Below are 27,594 nucleotides of genomic sequence, written 5' to 3' on the forward strand. Positions count from 1 at the left end.
TGGTGGTGGCGGGTGGGTGTATGAAAGTGGAGGGGGTGATTTAGTTTGTTTCGTAGTGGCTATGACGGGGAAAGAAGAACAGGGAGTGGCTGGCATTGGAGAGAAGAGGTGAAGAGCTTACTCTGTGGTGGGTGAGAAAGGAGAAGGAGAAGGAGAAGGAGAGGAGGTAGGAGAGGAGGGATTAACAGGGTTGGGGTCGGGATTGGATTCAGGGATAACCCAGCTCTGGGAACTGCTGGAGGAGTGTCGGACATGGGTAGAATCAGGTCATGCTGTTAGGGGAAGGAAGGTCGGGATTGAAGTAGGGGCGATTGTGTTGTGTAATTTTCAGTTTTGGCTGTTGCATGAAGGTTTGTTGGAGAGTTTGTTCCCTTGCGGTAGAGGAATATTAGAAGATTTGGTGTGGCCCATAACCAGATTGCGTGGAGTAGGAGTCGCAATATTTGAGGATATCTTTGGTTTATCTGGTTTCTATTTTGATACTTCCTTGCAATTGCTAAGAAGATATTAGCTAGGTAGTTTCTATTTTCAGTTTATTCTTTTTGGAAAGTAGATTTCCCATCATTTGTAATGGCGACTTAGGAAGTTTATTGCTGTTTAACATTCTCCCACTCATGGAAATTTCTGTTTTTTGTAATTTGGATTACTTTCTTTTTACCCATCGGGTTTTGGTTATGGAAAAAAGTTTGCTCTTGTGAGTTTGTGCTCCTATGGTGAAGTAGTAGCAGACCCTTGGTGGTCAAGCCTTACCGCAGACCCTTGGTGGTCAAGCCTTACCGCAGACCCTTGGTGGTGGAGCCAAGGTCATATCCCCTTTTCCCTTTCCTCTTCTTTTTCCTTTACTTTTATTTGGCTCTGTCCAGTGTTACACCTGCAACATTGCATCACTGCCATGGGTTATATTCAGGTAATACCAGACCTTTGATGCTAAATTATCTCACTGATTCTGTTTTAAGAGATCTGACATTTTCACACTGTCAGTGCCTGCGATAGGGTTGAGATTTGAGAGCACATTTGGTAACTGTTAGAGTATATGAGAGCATGTGTCGGTTGGAGGGCTATGGGTGACCACAGACCTCCATACATACCATGGGATTATATTTGATACAAGCAGTTAGATTCTTATTGGGTTTAGGGTAATTGATAGCTATGTTATTATGTCTTCTACTATCCTATTTGGGATAGTTAGGAATAGCTTGTTTATATATTGAATGAAGGGGGTAGTCCCAACTACGTGGTTGTGACTCCCAAATTACACCAATCTCTTTGTCTCTCTCTTCATCCTTCTTCTTTGATTCTAGTTCTCAAATCTTTACATGGTATCAGAGCAGTTTGCTAGTACCTGATTGTCTCATTGATTTGCCGTTTTGAAAGTCGATTTGGGTTTCCAGTTTGAAGAAGGAAACCCTAGTTCATTGAAGAAGAACTAGGGTTTTGTATGGGATTTCGAAGAATATTTAGTATGCAAATCTTATCTGGTGTCGTTTACTGCTATGCTCTTCTTGTTTTCCTCTCTTTGCATGACCTTTATTTTCTCTCTTGAGTTGCTCAAGCTTGACTGATTCTTCGATGGACAAGGTTATGCTAATTTTCTGCTGGAGTAGATTGTTGAAGACAGGTAGTTGAATGCTTTGATTGCTGCTTGGTTTCTTGCTGCTATGATGATTTGGTTCCTGGTTTTATGATTTCCATCGAATAGGATGGGGTTGAATCAGATCTTTGTTTTTGTTTTCCTGTGAGGTTCTGATGTGGTTGCAATCGATGGGTTATCTCTCTGGTTGCTATTGCTGCTGTGGATGGTTGAAGAAGACCGTCTCCTGTCTTCCTTCCTTCCCTCCTATTGTCAAGCTATTGTAACATGTTCCCTGTTCTGGGCGATGGTTGCAGTCCATAGATACTTGGTTGATCTCCTTCGTAACTGATCTATTTGATGTAATATTTTGGACAGAAGTTCCTCCTTCCTAAGCGACTGAAGTCCCATGGTCCTGCTCCCAGAAATCAACCTATCATGAGGTTGAAATCAGGAAGTCAAGCTTGATTCTCATATTCCCGCTCCTACATGTTTCAGTCATGGATTAACAGTGTTAAAACCCAGATCTTCCAACTCGATATGGGTCTTGTTTAAGAGGGCCAGAAGCTAGGATGTTGCCCTAGAAATTTCAGGTTGAGAGTTTTCCTATCAGAGGAGTTCTCCTCTTCAAATCAAATCTGGTTCCACCTCTGATTTGGAAAATTGGTACTTGCATGCATGGTAATTGGAGTTATTTTGTTTAGATTTGCTAATGTCAAGTGGAGATTGGAAATTATTTTCTTATGTTGCTCTTGGCTATGTGATTCTTTGTAATGGTGGTTACTGGAAAATATGTCTTCGTATACTGCAACATGTGAGGGGGGAGATTTAAATTATTGTTTGCTTGATTTGATTAATTGTCTGGTCCAGATCATTTCGTTTGAAGACGTTCATGCTTGTGTGTGTTCTCAGCAACTATTTTATCTTTTGGAGATGGTATATTCAGCGACCTGATGCTGTTTGGTATATTCAACCTGATGTTGTTTGATCCTCAATGACTTGATGTTGCCTATTTATCTATGGAATTTTCTGTGAGACATCTGATTGGGGTGATCTTTGTTTGAGGCTCTTGAATACTTTTGTTGTAGCTATTGGAAGCTACAGTTTCTGTTGGAGTGTCTTCTTTGGAAAGGTCTTTTGATGTAGTTACTGGATGCTACACTTCTATTTTGAGATTATCTGAGAGTGCCTTCTTTGGGAAGGGTGTCCTTCCATTGTTGTTGGAGTGTCTTCTTTGGAAGGGCTTTCGTTCGTATTGGACTGCCTTCTTTAGAAAGGCTTTCGTTGCTTTTAGAGTTGCTGATGGCTTTATGATAGTTGATTGGAGTTCTTTCTGTGCTCGTTGGAGTTCTTGTTGGTTCAAGCTGGAGCTTTCTGTTGGTATATGTATACACCAGTTTGAGAGGGAGTGTTAGAGTATATGAAAGCATGTATTGGTTGGAGGGCTATGGGTGACCATAGACCTCCATACCGTGGGATTATATTTGATACAAGCCAAAGTTTTTAAGGCGGTAAGGCGACGGAGGCGTTTGAGGGTCTTTCGGAGCGCCTTAGCGATAAGGCGGGCATAAAGCATCGCCTTATTGACTAAAGCGTTCATGTGTAATTCTCTTATAAAACCAATCTATTTGGTTCAAATCCTAGTTGAATCCTATTACTCATATTTTAAATAAATATTAAAGATTCATATTCATACCAATGTAAGATATTTATCAAGAAAACAAATCAATAAAGTGAATAAACTAAGTTCATCTTCGTCAATCATCAATCATCAATCATCAATCATCAATCATCAATCATCATAACATATTAACATATAATATAAATACATAATTATGAAACAAAATTTTAAATATAAAGCAAAGAAGACATAAAAAATACAAGTATTTATTATTCTTACCTCTATGATGCCAAAATGAGTGCCTAAGCCCTAAGGTCATCCACTATATTTCTACTCCTGTCAAAGAAGAATGAAGCTCACCGCTGCCGGAGCAAAATGATCGCCTAGATCAATGGTTCTTCCTTGTTCCTTGATTCATTCTCAAAGCCCTTTCTTAAAACCCTTGAAAAAATCCAAACCCTATTTGTGAATTCTGTTTTTGTTTTGTTTGTTTTGGTTATTTTTGGTGGAATAAAGCTGATCCCATACATCTCAAGTATTAACAAAATCATACACCTACTAATAAAAAATCTATATTTTGAATCTTCATTAAGTAATTTTAAAATGTGTTTAAAAAATAAAAAACCCCCCCATAAGGCGCCACTTCACGTAAGGCAAAGCACTGCCTTACCATCTCTAGACCCGCCTTACCAGCGCCTTAAAAACTATGATACATGCAGTTAGTTTCCTATTGGGTTTAGGGTAATTGATAGCTAATGTTAGTTTCCTTTTTTGATTATATCTTCTACTTTCCTATTTGGGTTATGAGATTGTAATAGCTAGTCTATATATTGAATAAAGGGGGTAGTCCCAACTACATGGTTGTGACTCCCAAATTACACCAATCTCTTTGTCTCTCTCTTCATCCTTCTTTGATTCTGGTTCTCAAATAAAGTTTTTGCTCTAAGAACAACGTTCTTCGACAAAATCATCTTTTACTGTTTCTTCATTGAAAGATGATTTTTGCCTCTACTTGGGCATTTGGTAAACCTGTTCTGGAACTTTTCTCGGGAGAGTTCATGAACCAAATGGCATTTGGTAAGACCTATTTTGGGCACATTTTTTCATTATGTCAATATTTACATAAATGCCATTATTCTCATTAATGACCATAAGGTTTAGGTAATAGACATCACCATACACGATTGCATGTTAAAAAGTTGGAAAAATAATATTACAATATCCATTAAATCAAAGTTAGAATTATATCATGAATTCAATAAAAAGTTCCAAGTTTCATTAAATAAAAATGAGGTATCAATATTTTAGGCCAGTGGTATTTCTCTCCACCTTTGTTCAAGTCAAGTTTGGTAATGGCATCAAATATGTTTTTTAGCTCTTTGTGTGGTTCTCTGACTCTGTAATTGCTGCTTCGAGAAAACCCTCTTACAAAATCTGGTGAAGGAATAGTCATTGCATATGTTGAAGGTCGGGTTTGATTAGATGGTGGTGGACTTTGATGGGTAGAAGAACTATGTATTCCTTCATCTACAACCACGATTCTCAGCCTGCATCCCAATTAAATATGATGGTCAAATCCAATATAACATGCATATCTTATTAAGTTTGAAATAAGGCAAGAAAAATCTGTTTATTAGACTCTAGTAGAATCTGGACAGCACCAAAATTTCAGGCCATTGTTTGTGACTGTTTTTGATGTCCTTATCTTGCATTGACCTTTTCCGCATTCATATACTCTCCATTGTCCACCCACAAGAAAAAAAATTACGAGTGTTCCTTGGACACTTGTAATAATCTCGTCCAACATTGCTTCTTGATTTTTTTTTTTTTTTTGTAACATTTAGCAATGGTATGACCACTCACATTAGAAGTCATCTGTAATGTTGGATAAATTTCAATGTAAGGCACAATGCAATGAAAGTAAATAGTCATAGAATGCTAATACTCTATGAAGTAACCAAAACTCTCACCCTTGGGCTTAACACTAGCCCCTTCTCGAAGCAGTAAACCCTGGCATGGTAGGCAACCAGTCCATACCCAAAATCACATCAAAGTCCCTCAGGTTAAGCAATATTAAATTTGCAGATAGTTCTATACCCATAACATGCACAATGTAAGATTCATAAAATAAATCAACTACCAAAACCTCCCCAGATGGAGTAGAAGCGCACAACTGATACTGTTAATCATAGTTGTTAAGGCATCGCCTATACATCGTTAAGGTGCTGCCTTGGCATCCGAGCTATTTTCTTGGAGCCTAGGCGATTGTTGCCTTGTTGCATTGTATGCCGGCCTATATTTTTTGCCCTTATTTCATTTACTTAAGATATTATTCATAAATAAACAAATACCCCCTATTTGAAGCCAATAAAAATAGTTCAAAAATAAAATTCCAAAAATATAAAAAGTGAACCCCCCGTCTGAGAACAAAAACTAGATTTTTGGTTGCAAGGCTATTTTCAACTTTCAAATGCTAAGGTTTTTCTCAATTCTGAAAATTTTATAAATCTTATCATAGTAGAACATTGCTAAAAACCAAAAGTCCGGTAAAATAATCTTTTGTTTTGATATCAATAAAATTATTTCCATTTAGGCGATTTAACAACATTCGCACATTTTAAAATAAGTTTGACCGGAATATAATTTTGTCATAACAACTCATATTTAAGTAATCTTAGACTTGTTGGAAAGCTAGTTTTTTTGTTATACCTAATACAAAAAGTCTCATCTAAAAATAAAATCATTTGACTAATAAAAAATATTATAGAAAAAGAGCATTTCTCTAAATGTCAATAAGTCATGTTGATTTTTTATGACTTAATATGAATGTGACTGTTGATTTTTATGACTGATGTTACTTAATGTTGATTGGTTTTTTATGTCAAAGGGTATATATTATAACATACAAAATAACTTTAGAAAATAGGGAAAATAAAAAATAACACATGGATGATTTGATCGCTATGGCAACGCCATAGTGGGCGATTCACCACCAAATCGATTCGCCACCCCTCCACCGCCTTGGTTTGCCAAGATGCTGTGACAACTATGCTCTTAATAGTTTAGGCACAATACCCATTGATGCAAATACAGCTGCTCTTGCATGGTTGGACAAGTATGAGCGGCTTTAAAATCCAAGAGCTAAGGAGAACCGGTCCAACCCAAGGTTTTGGTCCAATAAGGGTTGGAAATAGTTAGTAGCTTATTTGGTCTTTTATTTCATGCTTTTTATTTTTTAGATTTGAATGTAGGAGTTAGGATTTCTTTCCTTTGCATTGGTTTCTTTTTTATGGTTGCTTCTTAGTTTAAGCTAGATACTATTTCAGTTGAGTTTCTAATTTCATGTCTTTACTTTTCTATATATTGGCTGTAACCGATGGACAAGTTAGAGTGGGTTGATTATTGAATGAGAATTGGTTGGATTTGTGCTTTGTGTGTGTGTGATTCCCTTCCTCCCCCTCCTTTGGTTTTTCCCTTCTTCCTTAAGGCCCTCCATCACTCATCTTCTTAGAGAAGGCATGTGAAATATAGGAGTGCGTAAAGCCAGAATCAAATAATACATGAGCAGGCTGACTTGAAATTACAAGTGTACCTGCAACGACCGATGGTGACACCTCCGCATCATGAGAAGACAGAGTGACTACCCTCCCTTGTGCCATATGCCTCTGATTGCCCTGATTGCCTCTGATATGGTTCTCTGATCAACTCTACTCCGGTCTCCTTGTTTGCCACTAAATTGTGGGCACTGGTTAGCGAAATGCCCCTCCTTGCCGCATTGGTAACATGCACCTGAGCCAGAAAGACAATCTCCTCTATGTGCTTTCCCATGCTTAGGACAATGTTCCTGGGGTCTTTGATATGAACCATCTCTCCTCTGATCTTTAGGAACAATGGGTTTGGAGCATATCTGGATAACACCACAGTTTTCATGGCGTCAAATCGATCCAAGGCGGTAGAGGGGTGGCTAATCGATTTGGCAATGAATCGCCGGTTTTGGCATTGCCATGGCGGTCAAATCGCCTATGTGTCATTTTTTATTTTTTCTATTTTCTAAAATTATTTAGTATGCTACTTTTTTATTTTCTCTATTTTTTTAAAGTTATTTAGCATGCTACAAGCCTAGAATATATACCCTATAACATATAAAACAAACATTAAATAACATCAAATCATTAAAAAATCAACATAGCCATGTCATGTCATAAAAAATCAACATAAATTATTGACTTATACAGTTATACATCAAGTCATCACTCATTAAGTCGTAAAAAATCAACATGTACATCACACAACAGTAAAAAGTAAAAGGCTAACCTGTGACTGAAGCTTGAAAGCAATAATTGGAAGTGAGTGAGCAACCTGAACAAAGTAAAAGATATATATGTCAATATATCATATATGAATCAGAGATATATATTTGGAAACCTAAGAATAGATCAAATGATAAGATAAGTGGATAACCTGTTAAGTTATTAATGACTTACTGAAGCAATAAAGCTTGATAGCAAATGAACTCAACATAAAATAAAAAAGGAAAACTTAACTAATCATCCAAGTTCAAAGTTCAAGTTAGTTTAAACAATACATAAAATCCAAACACTCAAATAGTCAAATACAAATAACTTAGTCATCATAATCATCCAACAAATCAGCAGATGGCAGATTCCTTTGTTGTCCACTAGAAGCATTTCCATTTTCACCAAAGTTATCTATGACATCCAAGTCATCATTCACATAATCCTCTTCTTCCAAATCTTCTTCCCCATCTGATTCTGATGACTTCCCAATAGCCCTCCCTCTACCACGACGTGTGTAGCATATATTTCCTTTAGAGGTTGATGATTGAGCTCTCCTTGGTCGATTGGGCCCCTCCATTGTTGCCTCCATTGCTCGACCAGCAATGTCCCATGTGAGATCAGCATCGGGATGGACTATATCATCTAGTTGCTCGTCAATCATCCACTCACTATTCTAATCCAGTTTGTCAAGCATAAGTGGATCATAATTTCTGTTATCGAGACGCCTTTGTTGAAACCTTTCTTCTAGGCGGCGATTGTATTGAACATAGACTAGATCATTCAAACGTTGATGATCCAGCCTATTCCTCTTGGTATGCATCTGAATTCATAAACAATAGAGAACAACAAACAAAGTTATTGTTCTAAAAATAAAAAGTCTAAAATATGAAATAGATGTAATACGCAGCTACTTACAAACTCAAATGTGCTCCAGTTGCGCTCGCAACCAGAAGAGGAGCAACAAAGCCCTAGAATACGTCTTGCAACCTTTGAAAGCTCAAAAGCATGACCTCCAAATGAACCCCACCAAGTAACTATAAAAAATAAATATATATAAAAATAGCTAGATTAATATTTAATATATCACACAAACAGACAAACAAAACAACTGAACAATTTACTTACTAGGACTCATGGTTGCCCGTGATCTAATTGCCATATCCGAGGCAAAACCACTTCGAGAATATCTATACAAAGTGGCTTGAGTATTTGTTTTGTCTTGTAAAGCTGGTTCATGTATCATTTTTTCAATGACTTCATTAAATGTAAGCTGTAGAGAAGATATAATTTGGTAGCCACCATCATCACCTTCTTTATAAGAAAAAAATTTGCCAGGATTAAGAAATAGTGCTGCTCTATACAAAGGACGGCCATAGTTTTTAAGGCGGTAAGGCTACGGAGGCGTTTGAGGGTCTTTCAGAACGCCTTAGCGATAAGGCGGGCATAAAACGTCGCCTTATCGACTAAAGTGTTCCTGTGTAATTTTTTTATAAAACCAATCTATTTGGCTCAAATTTTAGTTGAATCCTATTACTCATATGTTAAATAAATATTAAAGGTTCAGATTCATATCAATGTAAGATATTCATCAAGAAAATAAATCAATAAAGTGAATAAACTAAGTTCATCTTCATCAATCATCAGTCATCAATCATATTAACATATAATATAAATACATAATTATGAAACAAAATTATAAATATAAAGAAAAGAAGACATAAAAAATATAAGTATTTATTATAGATGCCAATATGAGTGCCTAAGTCCTAAGGCCATTCACTATATTTCTACTCCCGTTAAAGAAGAATAAAGTTCACCGCTGTCGAAGCAAAATGGTCGCCTGGATCAGTGGTTCATCCTTGTTCCTTGATTCCTTCTCAAAGCCCTTTCTTAAAACCCTTGACAAAATCCAAACCCTGTTTGTGATTCGTGTTTTTGTTTTTTTTTTGTTTTGGTTATTTTTGATGGAGTAAAGCTGATCCCATACATCTCAAGTGTTAACAAAACCATACACCTACCAATAAAAAATCTATATTTGGAATCTTCATAAAGTAATTATAAAATGTGTTTAAAAAAAAAAATCCCATAAGATGCCACTTCACATAAGGCGGAGCACTGCCTTACCATCTCTAGACCGCATCAGCGCCAAGGCGCTGCTAAGGTGTCGCCTTACCAGCGCCTTAAAAACTATGAGGACGCCCCATCTGAATCTCCCAACGCCTGTTAATAATATCTAACACTTTCTTGTATTGCCTTTCTCTATCCCCAAAATTTTCTTTTATTTTCTTTTTTGCTTCATCCATGGCAAATTGAACCTCAGGCATAGAAGGCCTCTTATCACCATCCACAATCCTCAAGACAGTAAGAAATGACTTTGAAGCTCTAAGACAATTTTCCACACCATTCCAAAATGCTATAGCAAACACCGTCTCAACCACTTTCTTCCCAACCTCGGTCTTTTCCAAATTAGAACTAGTCCATTCTTCAGAAATGAACAAATGTCTTGAGTCATCTTTATGTTTTAACAAGCTTTGAAGTGTCAGAAATGCAGTTGCAAATCTAGTAGCTGTTGTCCTCACAAGATCCCTTCCATTTGTTCTAGCCCTCATTACATCAAGAATGCGTGTCTGTAGATGAAGTTGGTTACTTTTTTTGCCTTATCACATTCCTATTAGATTTCAAGAATCCTATTTCCTCCAACATCAGGTCAATGCAATGCGCTGCACAAGGGGTTCAATATAGCTTTGTCCTCTTCTGCATCAGTATTGTACCGGCTAATTTATAAGCCGATGCATTATCTGACACAACTTGCACAACATAGTCCTCGTAAATTTCTTGAACTTTGTTGTCAATCAATTCAAACAACTTCTTTGCAGTTTGAGACATACTAGATGCATCAATAGATTCCATAAAATAAGTCCTCTCTGGATAATTAACGAGGAAATTGATTAAATGCCTTCCTCTTTTATCCGTTCACCCATCAGTCATTAGAGTGCACCTATACTGCTTCCAATACTCTTCATATTTATTCTTCATCTCTGCAGTTCTATCCTTTTCTGCCATTAACAATGGCACTCTCACTTCATTATAACTTGAGGGCTTATATCCTGACCCGTACTGTGCAACAGATTCCACCATCACCTCAAACCTCCTTGACTTCAGATTATTGAATGGAATATCGCACTGATAAACCCAGTCAACAATGTGATTATCAACTCTCTTTTTTTCTTCCTCTGATCTAAACCGGTTCTCTATAGTAGTCTGAGACTACCTTTAAGATGGCTCTCAGCAACCACTTGCTCAGGAGTCCGTCTAACATGAGCATCCATGGGGCCCCTTACTTGTGGCTGAATGACTACTTTATTTTTCTTAGCAGCTGTCCCAGAGCTAGGAATAAGTCTAGAGGTTGTAGAAGAAGGAGTCCTACTAGATTGTCTTTGACCTTCAACTTCTATATAAACATCCACATTAGCACCAGCACCAGCACCAACATCAACATCAACATCATCATAATCCAAAATGTCTTGCATCCTTTTTTTCTTATTGTGCGTAAGAGTTGCATTCATCTCTGTAGCAATCGCTACAGTTGTCTTGGTACACTTAGCAACATCTCCATATCCACCCACCAAATGTTGCTTTAACCTTTTAATTCCACACTTGAGGTTTTTTCCACAAAGAGTGCATTTAACAAGGTTCTTGTCTGAAAGGTCAGGCTAATACCCATACTTCCACCTAGGGTCATTTGATTTGGCCTTCCTGGTTGGGTCTTTGGATGGATCATATGTAGCCGTGCTTATATTATCACCCCCACTACTACCACCAACAGTACCATCCATTATGAATTCCTATAGTCCTATTATCTTACAAGTTACAAAACAGAGTAACAAAGTATGTTAAGTGTTAACCAATAACATTAACATGATAACATCAAAAAGAAAACAATCAAACACTTACAAATCCAACTTAATCATTTCACTTAACACAACCAAGACCATTGTCAAGTTCTTATATTTTTTTTTTCCAGCAATCTAAAATATATGATTTCCCACCTTTAGATCAAGCTCTAGATAGTAGATAACTAGATATACAACTAAAGAGGAAAACGTATTATAAACATCCAAAAGGCTAAAACAACAAAGAACAGAAAAAGGATTTGGACTTGAATCCATCTAAACCCATATGATAATTCATGCATTGCTTTCAACCCACCAAAAAACAAATAATAGAAGGTACTGAAACTTAAAAAATCAAAGAGAAACTCAATCACCAAGAAAGTATGGCTCTGCTAACGTCGCATCAAAAGAAAAAGAAAAATTAAGAGATGGGTTTCATTGATTACTATGTTCTGCAAGCAGAACCATACCTGAGGTCTTGAACCTTGTCAATCCTCTCATACTCCATTAGATTTCTCTTCTATCTCTTTAGCTCAGTCTGGCTGTGCTGTTCAGAGAGAGAGAGAGAGAGGGCTACAGGGAGATCTTACCACTCTCTGTATTTTGTAGCCCACTGGACTGAAGTAAGACAATCGTTAAAGACGAAGCATCGGTGATATTTTGACTACTCAGCAGAGGAATCCCCGATTTAATTGGTTTTTGGCTCGGCGATTTTATATTTTATATTTTTCAAAGTTTGACTATCAACAATTCAACGCAGGAGAGAAGAGAACTAGAGGGCAGAGAATAACCAACCGGAGCAGAGAATAGAAGGAGGAGAGCTGCATAAAAAAAAAGAACTGGAACAGAGAAAAAATCAGAAGGAGGAGAAAGATCGAAGTTGCAGACTCGCAGGTGGGGCCCTTACCTGGTTGTCGCTCTTGCTGCCAGAGGAGAAGACGCCGCAGGCAGTGGCTGCTGGCTGTTGTCGCTCTTGCTGCCGGAGGAGAAGACGTCGCAGGCGATGGCTTCTGGTTGCTGGTTGTAGTCACTCTTGCTGCCGGAGAAGGAGAAGACGTCGCAGGCTGTTGTCGCTCTTGCTGCCGGAGAGAAGATGTCGCAGGCTGTTGTCGCTCTTGCTGCCGGAGAAGGAGAAGGAGAAGGAGAAGAAAAAGAAGTTGCAGGCGGTGGCTGCTGGTTCGAGGGTTTTGGTCTCTTCGAGAGTTCGAGCTCGAGGGTTTTTTGGTTCTTTTGGTAATTTGGATTTGAGAAATGTTGGGCCTCGAGTGTTTTAATTTTATGCTGCCAATTAAAATATAATAAACAAAATATTGTTAGTAAAAAAAACCTAATACAGAAAGTCGACCGCCTAGTGAATAAGTCATGGTCTGGCGTCGATGGCGGCGGCATGTCGATGCCTAGCATCCAATGGCGACCTCCAATTGTGAGACACGCAAATCGTAGGACTGCCATGACCTCTTTTTTCCGCCGAGACGCCAAATCACCGCCTAGGCAATGCCATGACAACTATGGATAACACCTGGCAACACTCATATTCCATAACTAATAGATTCCCCTCCTCAAATCAGATAAACTTTGCCTTACTTTAGCTCACAGTGATAGGGAAATATTTCTCATAAAATACTTATAAGAATCGGGCCCATGAAATCTGCTGCCCCTCATGAATACATGAGGCATCCTCCACCAATGATCCACATCAATACTATCCAACACATCAGAGATCTTCTCCAACTCCCTGACCCATGTCTCAGCTGCACTATTCAAGCTGCATGACTGGTGATGACTGCCACTAACTCCAGACTGCTGCATCGCACCAACAATGGTAGCAAAAGCACTCATCAGCTCCTGTTGGCTAGATGTTGTACCCCTTATAGATGGTGCAGGGACCTCATCGGCCACATGCCGAGTGGTAGACCTCTTCCCTCTTTCCTGAGAAATCTCTATCCTGACATTCAAAGCAAATCTTTCTTAAGTACAACCATTAGGTTCAGCTAAAATAGTTAAATCCTTGCAGTGTGAATGTGTTGTGCCATCAATACTTATGTCTTTTAATAATCTTCCATTAACTATTACATCTTCAGTTCACATGTTTTTCATTCTTATATCTTTTAATCTTATTCCCTTACCACTTCTCATTATGAATCCTAGGTCATCAGTCTCTACTGCATAATCTGACAACCTTTACTCCGATACCAACTCTGTAAGGACACGCCCCCGACGCCCTTAACCTTGTTCCATAAACCAATCTTTCGCAGCAGAAAATTTTTAAATAGAACATTTTAGGATTCATAAAATATTTTAACCTCACACGAGGGCCAGTGGCAACTTACATAAGTATCCTTGAGAATAGAGTCTCAACACTCAACTGATTGAAAACAACATTCGGTAAGACACGTCATGGTCTTGGTGTCCATTACCACAAAAACCGCAAAAGTCAATTATATCAATTAACAAGGTTCTTACATTGGATTTCTGATTTGTAAATTGACATATAAGCATAAAGATACAAGCACCCATAAAGTTCTAATACAGAAATCTGCAAAAGATAAACATCATTAAAAGGCTACATAGCCAACAAAAGTCGACTCTCCTTCGAGTCCAATCACACCTCACTGATCATCGGGGGGGGGGGGGAACATGGGGTTGAGCTAAAAGCCCAGCAAGTAGGACAAGGCATAATCACAAATAGATAGGAAATCATATATATATATATATATAGGCTTTCAAATATGTTTTTTTGGGTGAATAAATAATTCATTACTAAGGAGAAAGGAAAAACATTACAACCCTTAGAAAAGTGGGGGAGAAGAGAGAAGGCCCAGCTCAAGAGGGGACATTCCTAGTAATGGGGCTAGGCAGCTCCAAGGAATGGACAATATGATAGTTTCCAATAGATGGATTACAAGAGGAGGACATCTGAGAAATTTTTTCTTTGACATCGAAGGAAATGGAGCCCCAAATCTTATCCAGCGAGCAAGAGTTGGAGGTCCATTTTCTATGATTTCTTTCCATCCAGATTTGATTGATTGTTGCATAGAAGGCTAGCTTTCCCATTAGGTCACAAATAGACTTGCCACGGAAGTTCTTGTCCATCCAGATCCATTATCTACGAAAAGGGAGGATTATTCTATTGACAGGCCAACACTTTGCTAGAATCATTTTCCAGATGGATTTGGAGACTGAGCAGGTGAAGAAAAGATGATCAACTAATTTCGGCTCATTCCGATGTAGTGTACACATAAGATCAACTGGGATACCTCTATGGATGGGGAAACAATGAGTAGGCAAAGAGTTGGTGAATACTCTCTAGGCTGTGAAGCTATGCCTAGGAATGTGATGTGGGAACTAGATAAGCTTATGCCAAGGGGTGGCTGGGCATTGGACTCTGACAAAATCCTAAGTAGCCTTGGTGGAGAAGGACTTGGAGGAAGAAGGCAGCCAGATGGTAGTCAAGGTTCGCGGTATCGGGTTTCGACCTCTGGGGAGACCGAAATTTCGTAGGAAACGTGGGAAATTTCGAGGATACTGGGGAATTTTTCCCGGTATGGTGGAAATTTAGGTTTCGACGCCCAAACAATGTTTTTTTTGTCTGATTTTTTGTGTACAACCTATTTTAAACATTTCTAACACATTCACATAATTAGTTTCACTAAAAAAAAAAAAGTCTTACTTGTGTGGTGAACCAAAGGTTTGATAATCACCACACTGACTTCTTGGCTTAAATTCTGAAACTTTACTACATAATGACTATATATAGTCTACAATCTACATCAAAACATAAGACATAATTCAAATGATCCAAAATAGATAAAAATATTACATCATCAATAGTTATCTATCAGTACTCAAAAGTAGTAACTCAATTACACAACACTCGAAAGTAGTGACTCAATTCCAAGTTGAGTGTCTAGGCGGTTCCATCCCACGAGCTGCGTACAACTGTAGATGTCGTAGCCGCTCCTCTGAATGAGAGACATATATCCCATGACATGTTTTGGGTCCAATTATCTTGGTAGTCTCTCACCGCTCTGGTATAAGATTCATCATCAACATTAGCTAGGTATCCTAACCTAGGGAATGGGTTAGTCACAATCATAGGTTGTGGCCCTTGTGGCCTTTGTGGGTATGGCACAGAAGGTTGGGATGGATACGCAAAGATACTGTCAACAAAAGATGACCCACCACCTGTAGAACCCTCCTGTTCGTTGAGGAAGAAGATTCACCATACTGTCCATAACCACTACCATATCTAAATGAACCCGTGCTCTAGAAGGATGGTCCACCAGCATATGCACCATACTGTCCCGGATATCCATAATGCGATGCAGTTGATCTGAAGCTCTCAAAGCCACTATCACCATGATGTACTGGACTAGGGCTCGAGTCAATAAAGTCAGGTGCACGCCAATGCCTTGATCCTCCACCTTGTCCCAAACTCATGGATTCCATTGTGGCAGACAAACTAGATATATCCATGCTTTGGCCCATCTCATCTGTCTCATCATGAGTCCCAAACCTTTTGCGTGGTCCTCCACTATAGCCTCTCTGTTCTCGGGAACCATGAAGTTCATCTTGCGTGGCATGTGTGAACTTAGTCTCCCCTGTGAATCTGACTGGATCTGGTTGTGGAACCGTGTCACTTTCCATGCCAGTTAATCTTTCCTTTGCAACTCGTATGGCAACTAATCTATCTCTGATATTATACCCACCACCACCACCACCACCATCATCATCATCTTGTGTCTGGTTAGGGGACCGAGTGTAATTTGATGAGGGGGACTGATACTCTTCGTCTTCAATTCCAGCACTACGGTGGGCCTCAAATGGACGTGGTGACTCAGTGTGAATTCTCCCCTCTTCTGACATATGTTCTTCCACATTAACACCCATTCCTAAAGCAATTTGACTACTAGGCCGACCACCTGCCTCATCTAAAAGTGGCTCACCTCGATCTCTAACCCACTCATAAAGGGGATCTTCATCATCCGACTCAAATTGGAAGATATCGGCAAGCTCAATTGGGGTAGTATCATTTTCCATACTAAGGCTTATGTGCTCTCCTTTCAATCTCATATTATAGTGCACATAGACCAAGTTAGACAGCCGTGCAGCACCCAATCTGTTCCATCTATTGGAGTGTATGAGGTTGAAAGTACTCCAATTGCACTCACATCCAGTGGCGGAACATGTCTGAGATAACACTTTAATTGCTATTTTGGACAAGTTGGGTGAGTCTCTTCCATATTGCACCCACTATTCAGCTGCATAAAACAATGAGAGACTATTAGGTGGGTTTCTATGATGGTGCATAGCTGAATATGAAAGAAAAGAATAAGGTCATTGGACCAACCAGCAACAGTGGTGTCTCGACCCGCAACAGCCGCTGTGCGGCCAAAACTCCCAGTTCCATCCCTAAAGGCGTTCATCTGTACGTGAGTACTAATGTTAGAAACTTAATATGCATATCCTAGGTTAATAATTGCATCAATTAATAACTTCAACACTCACCTTCGTGTTGATGATATTCTGTGTGGTTGGGTTTGACTCAATCTCCTCCACCACGGTGGGAACTGCATCTATGAGATCATTTCTCAAGCCAAGCCTATGCTTGTATTGATACTTGGGGTTTAGGTAATAAGTTGAAAATAGTTAAGGTGAACATTGGGTAAGCAAAAGTATATGTCAGTATTAACAAGTTCAAGTAAGGTGAATAAAGCAAAACTAACCAGCCTTATGTAGATGATGCGTGAGCTGCCTCTCCTAGTGGTCCTTGATTATGACAAGGAACTTCTTGTTACCCTTTTGGTATACCGCTTCCACCTCCATCTTCATCATTTCAATGGCTGTCCATATGATTGATAAGGTGGGTTTCTTCTGAGTCAACCAACTTCAAGACGCTCACTATCGGATCTAATATCTTCACCACTTTCGTGACATCATCCCATAATTTTTCACTAGAAATAGGGGCTTGGGCTGCTTTTCCTCCCTGAGAGTTAGATCCATCCCAATTAAACCACTTCTCAGAAGCAAACATGGATCTTAATCCAGACTTTTTCGTCTCAAAGCTCTTCAAGGCAATATAGTTTGTTGCGAACCTTGTCAATCCTGGCCTCACCAAGTCCCCACCACATTTTGTTCTTAACAAGTTTGGAGCAAACCCATGGTTGTACATTGTATACATATGTGGTCACCTGCCTCGCTTTCTCTACCACACCTTTTACAATCATCAAATTTCCCATTTCTTTTAACATGAGATCTATACAATGGGCTGCACAGGGAGTCCAAAATAGATGGTATCTTTGATTGTTCATTAGCTTTTCCCTAGCTTTCTTGAAGTTGCTCTCATTATCAGTCACAATTCGTATCACATTCTTGACCTCGACATCCTTTACCACCTCTTTCAAGAAGTTGTAGATGTTATAGACGTATTCTGCATCTTTCTTCTCATTGGATGCGTCAATTGACTTTAGGAAGACTGTCCTTCCATCACAATTCACCATGAAATTGATGATGGACCGTCTAGTGGGTCCATTCCATCCATCACACATCACAGTCACCCCATAATAATCCCACATTGGCTTCAGATCTGCAATGTAATCTACCAACTCTTTCTTTTGCTTTGGTAAATATACATTGTACATCTCATGAGCTGTTGGCCCCTTCACACCTGGACCAGCCCTACCAGTCTCATCTAGCATGTTTTGGTAATATGACCCTGTGGTCACATTAGCTAGAATGCTATTATAGAAAGCCCACTTAGAGAAAGCCATCCCCATTGTCTCCTTAACATTGGTCCACACTTGTTTCAATTTTAACTATCTCGAGTCCTACCTTCGATATAGTGCAGGATCAGATTGGAGAACATCAACATTACGGCTACGTGTTGGTGGTGGGGGAGGGGGTGGGGGTGGGGCTAGGGCTTGGTCCCTCACGCTCTGGGACCTCCTCAATGGAACATCTGGCTTTCTATGTCTCAATCTCCTCCTCCTTTGTGGCTCAGGGTCTTCTTCAATTGCTCGAGATGAATCAGCTCCGCTAGCCCTCTGTACCCGTCTTTCCTCATCAATATCAAGCTGGGCTCTGCTTGCTACAAAAGTCCTCCTCAATTGTTCAGCCTCTTGTGCCGTTTATACATAATCCAAGTCAGGTTCCTCACTGTCATAATCTTGCTCCCCCAACTCTGGCAATGACTCAATACAAGCATCATGGTATTCATCCCTAACTGCCCTCTTCTCCTTCCTCTTTTGCAACCCTCCTTTTAAATCCTCCAACATGCTCCTCTTGATCTCATTGGATACATTAGGGCAGCTCAACACATTCTTGTCCCCACCTGCTAGATGCCACTTTATTCTTGTGGCCCCACTAGACGTGATTTTTTTTTGGCAATAATTACATTGTGAATTCCTCTTATCAGCTGATAGGGGTCTCCCATGCAGCCATGCAATGTCCCCACCTCTATCACTCATTATGTAACACTTAAAATCTTCCTAGAAACACTGTTCAAACAAAAAAGAGACCAACTATAATCATATATGCATCCATAATGACTCATTAGAACAATTAAAGATAATTGCAAATTCCTAACAAAACATTATATTTTTTCCCTAGTTAAAAATATTTTTAAAAATTATTATAAAAATAATTATTTAATTAATAAATAATAAATAATTAAGTAGCATCACATTAGTTTACAAACATGATTGTAAATGCATTTGTAATACATTCAATAAATTACTTGAGTTTTCAAACCATAATAGATAATTTTTCGTAATTATTTATATTTTTTAAATAATTTCAGCATATATTTAATGAATTTTTGAAATAAAAAAAATAACAGAAAAAAAAAAAAACTGAAACTATCAACATTTAGATTGGCTGATGATGTTCAACATATATTAAGTTGAACACCAAAGACCAACTATTAACCCATTTTTTTTCAAAAAAATGTTGTATGTAAATGCATTTTTAAAAACAGAAAATAAAAAAAAAGCGTTAACATGCAAAAAAAATTAGGCCACAGTGAATGCGTAGATCGGGTCCTCTTAAGCAACATATAAAAAATTGACATGATTCTACCATATTTACTAACATATTATATATTTACATATATATATATATAAATGATTTTTGGAGAACTTAGAACTTACCTTTTTGGTCAAAGATACCTTTCTTATGTAGAGGAAGCACCACTCACTCTTAGATTCAACTTTGGTAGTCAAAAAATGAAAATTCCCACTGTTTCCCCAAGTTTCTCACTTGGGAGAAAAAAATCACAAGAGGGTTGAAATGTGTGGAAACAGAGAATGGTTTCTGTTTCAAACAACTTAAATAGGACCTGGTTCAACCCAAATGGTCGAACTAGGTCGAAAATGTCGAAATAATTTTGGTCGAAACCTGTTGAAACCAGGTCGAAACAGGAGATTTTTAAAAATTCCCTACGGTTTCGTATCGACCTATGTTGATACCTGCGAAATATCATGTCTTTGCCTCTGGGAGTCGAAGATGACTGGCAGGGAGTTCCAAATATCAGCAAGCTGGTTTGAGGGGGAGGCTGGGGGAGCCCAAGTATCAGAAGATATAATATCTGCAACTATGGCGAGTTTGGGCAAGCCAGAGGCACTAACAATATGGTAGAGGACCCCTTTGGGATGCCAAGGATCGAGCCAAAGAAAGGTAGATAACCCATTACCCACATGAGAGGAGATGATTGAGGAGAGCTGGGGGTGGGTGGCCATGATCAAATATGTTAAAGTGGCTACATGAACCCTTTGTACAGTGGGGGCACAAAGGGCACGTGTGTGGGTCGGTGGGATGCCTTGGCTCCCACAATTTTTCCTTGCCTATTAGTATAGGATTTTATATTCCTTTTACTTGTTTACTTACCTAGTTTGTCTTGTTCTATTTTGGGTAGATCTCTATAGGTTCTGGTTTCCTATTTTGATTGTACTTGTTTTAGCTATAAATAAGAAAGGCAAGGGAGACTGCTAGTCATGATTCTGTGAACTAGCAGTCTCGGTTCATCTCTTCTTCCTTGTGGTGGTTGCTGGGTGTTAGGTTTGCCTATTGTTACATGGTATCAGAGCCATAAATATCCAGTAATCCCCTTTCATTGTTCTAGATCTGGTTCTAAAGCAAAGGATCGATCTCCCTACTGGTTGCAGCAACCTGTGCTGCCTATCTCCATTGTATTTGGTCTGGTTTATGGTGATATAAGGACAACCAGGCTTCTCTCTACTACTACCATGATCAGGATGTTGTTCCTCTGAATTCAAGACTCACTTTCTGAGTTTTATATGGCTGCTGCCCCCTATTTCTGGCCCTATTTACGACAGATATTGAAGCTGCTGCTGCCTGCTGCCTGCTGCCTGCTGCCCTCTGCCCTACCCACTGATGCTGCTAGCCTTTTGAAGGCTGTTTCTGCTCACCCTAAGGAAGATTCAACTCAGTATCAGCCCCGTCTATTGGATTGATCAGGTGCTGCTAACCCTTCCCTTGGTGGCAGGTGCTGCTAACCCTTCCCTTGGTACCCGCGGCCGCTCAGTTTTCTGAAAATTTTTCTGCTGCAAAGTTTCGGCTATAACATCTGGCCTAGTTCTCTAGTCAAGCTCAGGTTTTCCCCTCCTTAGGTGCCTCCTTCGACCCTACTTTGAGGCTATTCTGAACAAATTTTTTTTTCCCTAAAATAACCTACTTGTTGCCAAGGATTAAAGTATCGGCACGGTCGGCTAAATTTAAGATACGTATCGGAGGGTACCGTATTGGAGTTACGCTATAATATGCTAAAGATCAAGGATTAAAGTACCGGTCAGCTAAATTTAGGATACGTATCAGTGTTGGAGATACTTTAAACCATGCTTGTTGCTGCTGCAAGTGCCCTGTGTGAGTTTTAAATCAGACCCTGTTTTTCTATTTTTTATTCCCATGCATCTTTGCTTTGTCTTCCTTGTGTTTTTTGTTGTGTGTGTTTTGTTCATATTTTACAACCTCAGGTTGATAAATTATCCCCTTAGGCTGTTAAATGTTTGTTTCTTGATTATTCTCGAACTCAAAAAGGGTATAAGTGTCATGACCTATTTCTCATCGCCAATTTGTCAATGCTGATGTTACTTTCTTTGAGAGTACTGCTTGTTATTATACTCCTCCATACTAGAACATCCAAAGGTCCCCAGCACTAGCATAATTATATTATAGAAACATAATTATATTAAATTAGCGTACACTGCACGCCTAGGTAGGGCGCCCCTCCAACGCCTTGGTCACCTAGTCACCTTGACAACTATGCTTAGCAATAGTGCTTATTATGGGAACATAATTACAAAGAGAATAGTAGGACAGATTCACATGCTTGTGTCATGTTTCTTATGACTAGCATATTGAACTCATACAGGATGTACATTGAACATCACATCCTGCGACATAGAGAGCCTTGGTTTTGTTATAGTGGAGGACAGGGTCAATTCAATTTACAAGAAGAAACAATTCTGTTAACCCTACACTTAAGAGGTGGAAAGGTTGGCAACATTGTTGTGGGGGTATTTCTAGTTACTTTTGTCTCCTTTAGTTCATTGCCTTTTATATTGGAAGGGAAAACTGAATGGCTTACTACTGCAGCTGGCCTGATTCATTTAGCTTTTCGATGCCTGTGACCCAAACCTGTGAGGCTTCTGTGAATAATCATTTCTATGGGATCTGTGCTGATTTCTTGTGTAATTGTTACTATTGGTAGTTACTGGTTGGGAACTGTTTGTTTGGTTTCTTTGAACCATGAAAAATCAGCAGCTCCGCTCCCCTGCCCCCATAATAGTTAGTTCTGTTGGAATATTATTTTCTCAAAACTTTGTTCTCTCCCTTAATTTGACAAAGTTACTATTTTCAACTGTCAATCCTAGGTCTGATGGGAAAGAAATGGTGGTGGATAATGAATTTTTAAAGACTAACAATCCTCTTCTGGTATTTTCCTTAACTGCTCTTTATGGTTCCTTCCTCATTACAACTTCAAACTACTAATTTGTAGGATGTGGTTTTATAATGTGCCAGTTGATCAGCTATTATGAGCAACATCTTCGCTATAGTCCTCCAAAATGAGATGATGTACTAGAAAGGTATGGATGAATACTGACTGAAATGCACCTGCATCAGAAGTGTCATAGATTTGTTTGGTTGTTGGTTGAGATGTCAAAATTTAATTTTCCTTTGCAGAATCTGTGGTTTGGTTGACACTGCAGAATTGCTTCAGCAAGTTTCATTGTACTTTCACTGCAGTTAATGTCCATAGGGATGGAGACGTGGCTGGTTTTTTTGGAATATTGTATAGTCGAAAAAATATCTAGCAAAGATATGAATTTGGTGAGGACATCGGCTGCATAATGCTCACGTGCAGTGTTATTTTGGTGCTGTCCTTGTGTATGGGTCTAATGCAAACAGAAGGGAATGCCCCGAGTACTACTGTAAGAGAATTCTGTGTAGAGGACTCGGACCTGATGTTTAAATCAAGATGCGTAACATTTACTGTCATCCTTAATGGGTTAGCTCCGCTGTTAATGCATTAGGTTGGTAGGACTTTTTATCAAATACAAGAGGTACCAAAAGGCTCCTCACTTCATTTGATGGAAAACAAAATTATAGATTTGCTGAGATTTCAGATTGTTGTACTATGCAAGTCAAGAGATTATTACTGAATCCGTGGTCTCCAATATTATGGTTATGTTTGAAAATGTATTGCAAAATGAAAAGTTTCTAAATATCATTGGGGCAAAAGGTTCTTTGCATGGCAGTGGCTGTGCACCATGCATGGCCATGCACACAACCGTTAGATGGGGTGGGTGGGTGGGTGGGGGGGGGGGGCTATGTTGCACCCTATTACCTCCATCCGATTGCTGTGTGCATGATCGTGCATATCTTTATTTGTTTTTTGAAAATTTGGCTTTCGATGTTTTTCCCTCCCACAAGGTTTGAATGTCCCAAGTACCTTGTAAGAGAATGCTTTGTGTAGAGGACTTGAACCTGATGTTCAAATCAAGATGTGTATCATTTACTACTACTGTCATCCTTATGGGTTAGATCAGCTGTTTGCATTAGGTAGGAGGACTTAACAAATACAGAATAATAAGTTTGCCGAGACTTCAGATTGTGGTACAGTGCAAGTCAAGAAAACTGAATTCGCGATCTCCCATGTTATGATTATGAGGGAAAATTTATTTTAAAATGAAAAGTTTCAAAATGTCTAATTGTTTTTGAAAATTTGGATTTGGATATTTTCCCTCCCGTGATTTTATATTTTTTGGGAGTTGATTTTGAGCAATGCACTATTTATTTATTTTTATTTTAATTTTTTTTGTGGTAAGGTTTTTGTGGGAACTTTAGTGGCTGCATTGGGAGTAAATGAGAATGATAAGAAGTTAATATATAGGAATGAGAACACACATGCGTACATGCCGGATGTGATGTGGTGAAGCGAGGCAAGGCTTTATTATACAAAAGGGAAATTTTCTTGTACCACTTCTAAAAATATTCTTTATTTGCTATAACCCCACTATTTGTAAAAAATAGCCACCCACCCCTAATGCGTAACAACGTTAACTTACAAGGTGAAAATACTTTTTTTGACCCTGTTAATAATATTAAAAAAAAAAAAAAAAAAAAAAAAAAAAAACTAACCTTTTCCACCATTGAAAACCCTTTCAAAGGAGCTGATACCACCGCATCCAGTGAAAGGCCATGGAATGGGAACCAAAGACCTTCTCCCACTCCCATTTCCCCCCTCACTTCCCTCCTCCACCCCTTTGATCATTGCCACGGCCATTGCTACCACTGCAGCACACCACCCTGTTTTCCCTATTCATGAATGCATCAGAATCAAGCTTGGATTTATCAGCCGAAGTCTGAAACCTAGAAACTGGGCAAGAACTATGAAGCTCCAGCCAAGGCAGAATACACCCACTATAGAATCTATGCTTACATGGCATCTCCTTGGCTTCTGCACCTGTTTCAAAATCCTCTAAGTGTTCTCCTCAATTTTGACGGTAGGCATTGTTGGAATTTAAGTTTCAAACTATGGTCAAATTGGTCTTTTCAAAATGGTCTTTTTGAAATCCAAAGAAGTCTTTTTGAAATTCAGTTTTTCTCCTCAAAAGTGTTTCTTCTACTTTTACTATTTTGTCTTTAGCACTTGTGGAGTTATGAATGAGCTAAAGACAACTCACAAAAGTTTAGTCCCACATTGCTTAGGGATGAAAGAAAACTTGGATATATATGTAGGAATGTTTGTTAAGGGTGCAAGCCCTTTGGAGAGGCATTTGAAATAACCTAGGGGGGTGAATATGTTATACTAGTAGAATTTTAATCTCTTTTCGAAGTACTGTCCCAAGTGTGATTGTAAATAATAAATACGAAATAAAATAGAACAAGCACAATCACACAACACTGAGAATTATAGTGGTTCGACTCAATCTGAGTCTAGTCCACTCCCTACAAGAATCCTCTTGTAAGGTATTCTACTAGTTCTCCCTTTCAGTACGGTAGGTAGGGAAGAAAACCTTTATAATCTTTTTATGGATAAGAGTATCCTTACAAATCCCCTTTACAAGCAGAGAGGTGTTTTTACAATCTATTTTAGAGGTAGAGAGACACCTTCATCTTTTTAGGATAAGAGAATCCTTACAACCCTAAGTATAGTCTAGAATTGTAAAAACAGAAAAAATGGAATAAGAGGAATACCTCAAGTGTGGTGCAAATGATAAGAATGAAAGATGAATGATACACCTTTTGTAAAGTCCTCTCTTATGGCTTTGACTTGCACAGAAGAGAGTGGAGGACTTGATTGAGACTTGAGCTCTTGTTGGGATTATAATAATCGAACAACTCAAGTAGGATAGAATAATCTTAATGACTCTTGAATGCTTACAATAATGCTCTTAATGTTCTTTCTTAATTCATATTTAATTAAGATCAGCTAGGGTATTTATAGGTGAGCTTAGTGTAGCATTTTAGACAGAAAATCAGGCTTTAATGGCCATATTTTGGGACCACCGGTAGACCAAGACTTTCTACCGATCGACCGGAAAGAGCTATTGTGGTAGAAAACTAGCCGTTGGAGCTTTTTCAGGGAGGCACTGGTCGATCAAAACTTTCTACCAATCGATCGGCTATGGTCTCAGACAGTTTTGGTCGACCGGTACTTCTATTTGGTCGACTGCTAGCTTGACAGATTCTGTTACGTCAGAATTATGTCATATTGATCTATCGATGGTGATTTGACCATAACTTTATGGTCCGACCTCGGATTAACCCAAAACTAATTGTGTTGGAATCATGACTCGATTTCCTACAACTTTTACAGAGGATCAATTTCCTGATATTAACTCTAAGGTTACCAAAAATTCCCTTGAGTCAAGTCAATCTGTTTTCATAGAGTTTTACTAGAGCACATTGCACTCTACCACCTAAGGTCATTATAGTATGATGTATGAGGTGCATGCATATGCAATGTGTGTACAAATTACAAAATATATTTTCTATCCTATGATCTTCATCTTGGGTCTTGATGTCTTCAACTTCGGTCTTGAATGTCTCTATCATCTTGGGTCTTGAATGTCTTTAAGCTTCAAGGTCATGTCTACATGAGTTCAAACCTTAATGTCCTTTTAAGTGTTTCTTCAAACTAATTACACTTTCTTCACGCTAATTACATTTTATCAAACCAAGTTAAAGACCCATGTTTGTTTGTTAACACCAAAACATAGTAAGGAGTGTGGACATGTTTCCCAACAATCTCCCCCTTTTTGGTGATGACAAACAAACACAGACAATATAACCAAATACAAGAAGTGACAGTAACACAGTTTAAAGTTCAATAAGATATTTTAATTCATTTCCAGAAAAAGTAAACAAAGATGGATACTTGTCATTTTCAAAAAAAGTAAACAAAGATAGATATTTCTCCCCCTTTTGTCAATAGCAAAAAGGGAATCAAAACTGCACAAGATATTAAAATACTCCCCCTGAGTATGTGCCAGAAAAAAAAAATTAAACTAACATAACACATAGATAATAGCCATAGGTTCAGCATTGTATCTCAGAATATTTCAACAAAAAGTAATAGGAAAGACTAAAACAAAGACTAAGTTCCACAAGATAAAACAGAATAAGAGTTTAACGGTAAAGTAAAATTATATAAAAGGAGTAAGGACTCCTAATCCTCTGCATCCTCATCCTCTGCGTCCTCCTCTTCTTCTTTTTCTCTGTCATCTTCATCTTTCTCGTCTTCGTGTAGGAGCTTGAGAATCTCATTCTGCTTTCTTTTTATCTTCACCAATTGGGCAAGGATGATGTTCTCAACCTTCTGAAGATCGACAACGGTCGCATAGGCTGACGTATCATCACTTCCTTGTTGCTGTGGTTGGCTGGGTCCAGCATCAGTCTTTTTGGAGGCAGTGATCTTCTTGGGAAGGAGGTGCATTTTGTGAATAGTGGAAATATTAATCTCTTGAGGAAAAGGTTTAAATGATTCACCAGAGAAATCCACATGAAAGTGGTCCAAGATTTGGAAAATCATCCTTCCATAGGGAAGATTTTCCTTTTGAAGTCTGTCACCATGGATAATCATGGTTTTGAGCAGAATGTAAGGAAGATTGATGCACACAGTCTTGCAGACACAGTAGGTAAGATAAGCATGGAATGGTGAGACCTCAGCTCTATGACCACTCTTTGGTAGGATGTTGTAGGAGATGATGAGATTTACAATCCTCCCTATATTGGTGAGTTCCTTAGCCTTAATCTTGTGAGTATTAGCATATTCCTTCATGATCGTAGAGTACACACAGTCAACATCCATGAATTGTTCTATATAAGTCTTGGGTTGATAGTATTTGAATTCCCCTACCACAGAGATGTCTAGGGTTTCTCCTAACATTAGAATGTCTACATCTATAGGAACTCCCTTAACATAAGAATGGACTAGAAGGTTGTCACCTTCACTAGAGAAGGTAAGGTTGCAAAAGAACATTTTGACTAGGTGGGGATAACAGTTGAACGCTAGTTTGAGAATGTTGCTCCATCCCAAAGCATCAAAGAGGTCTTTGATGTCATACTTGGACAAAGAGTCAGAATTGATGGTTCTACTTTGCTCTGTGTCGAGAAATTTAGAGATCTTATGATTCTTGAGCAATGGAGGAGGAGAACCAGATATCTTTGTCAGAGGCCTTCCATTTTCCC

The 27,594-nt window shown here is 38.7% G+C and overlaps 1 protein-coding gene and 1 pseudogene across 3 annotated transcripts in view; one reads left to right on the forward strand and one right to left on the reverse strand.

Annotated features, from left to right (window-relative positions):
* Positions 1-23,061, forward strand: part of LOC122068924 (chromo domain-containing protein LHP1-like) — a 46,618-nt gene extending 23,557 nt beyond the window's left edge. The window contains exons 5-7 of one of the 3 annotated variants that reach the window (XM_042632839.1): positions 22,272-22,332; positions 22,420-22,484; positions 22,645-23,061. In XM_042632839.1, coding sequence (XP_042488773.1) covers positions 22,272-22,332; positions 22,420-22,467 — 109 coding nt within the window. In that variant the 3' untranslated portion in view covers positions 22,468-22,484; positions 22,645-23,061. Of the gene's footprint in view, positions 1-22,271; positions 22,333-22,419; positions 22,485-22,581 lie in introns of those variants that run through there. The other 2 variants (XM_042632831.1, XR_006137300.1) reach the window with 2 other exon arrangements.
* A 454-nt stretch (positions 23,062-23,515) lies between these two features.
* The window catches only part of LOC122064219, a 55,960-nt pseudogene continuing 51,881 nt past the window's right edge, over positions 23,516-27,594 (reverse strand).

Source organism: Macadamia integrifolia, chromosome 2, assembly GCF_013358625.1.
Source record: "Macadamia integrifolia cultivar HAES 741 chromosome 2, SCU_Mint_v3, whole genome shotgun sequence".
Classification (NCBI taxonomy): domain Eukaryota; kingdom Viridiplantae; phylum Streptophyta; class Magnoliopsida; order Proteales; family Proteaceae; genus Macadamia; species Macadamia integrifolia.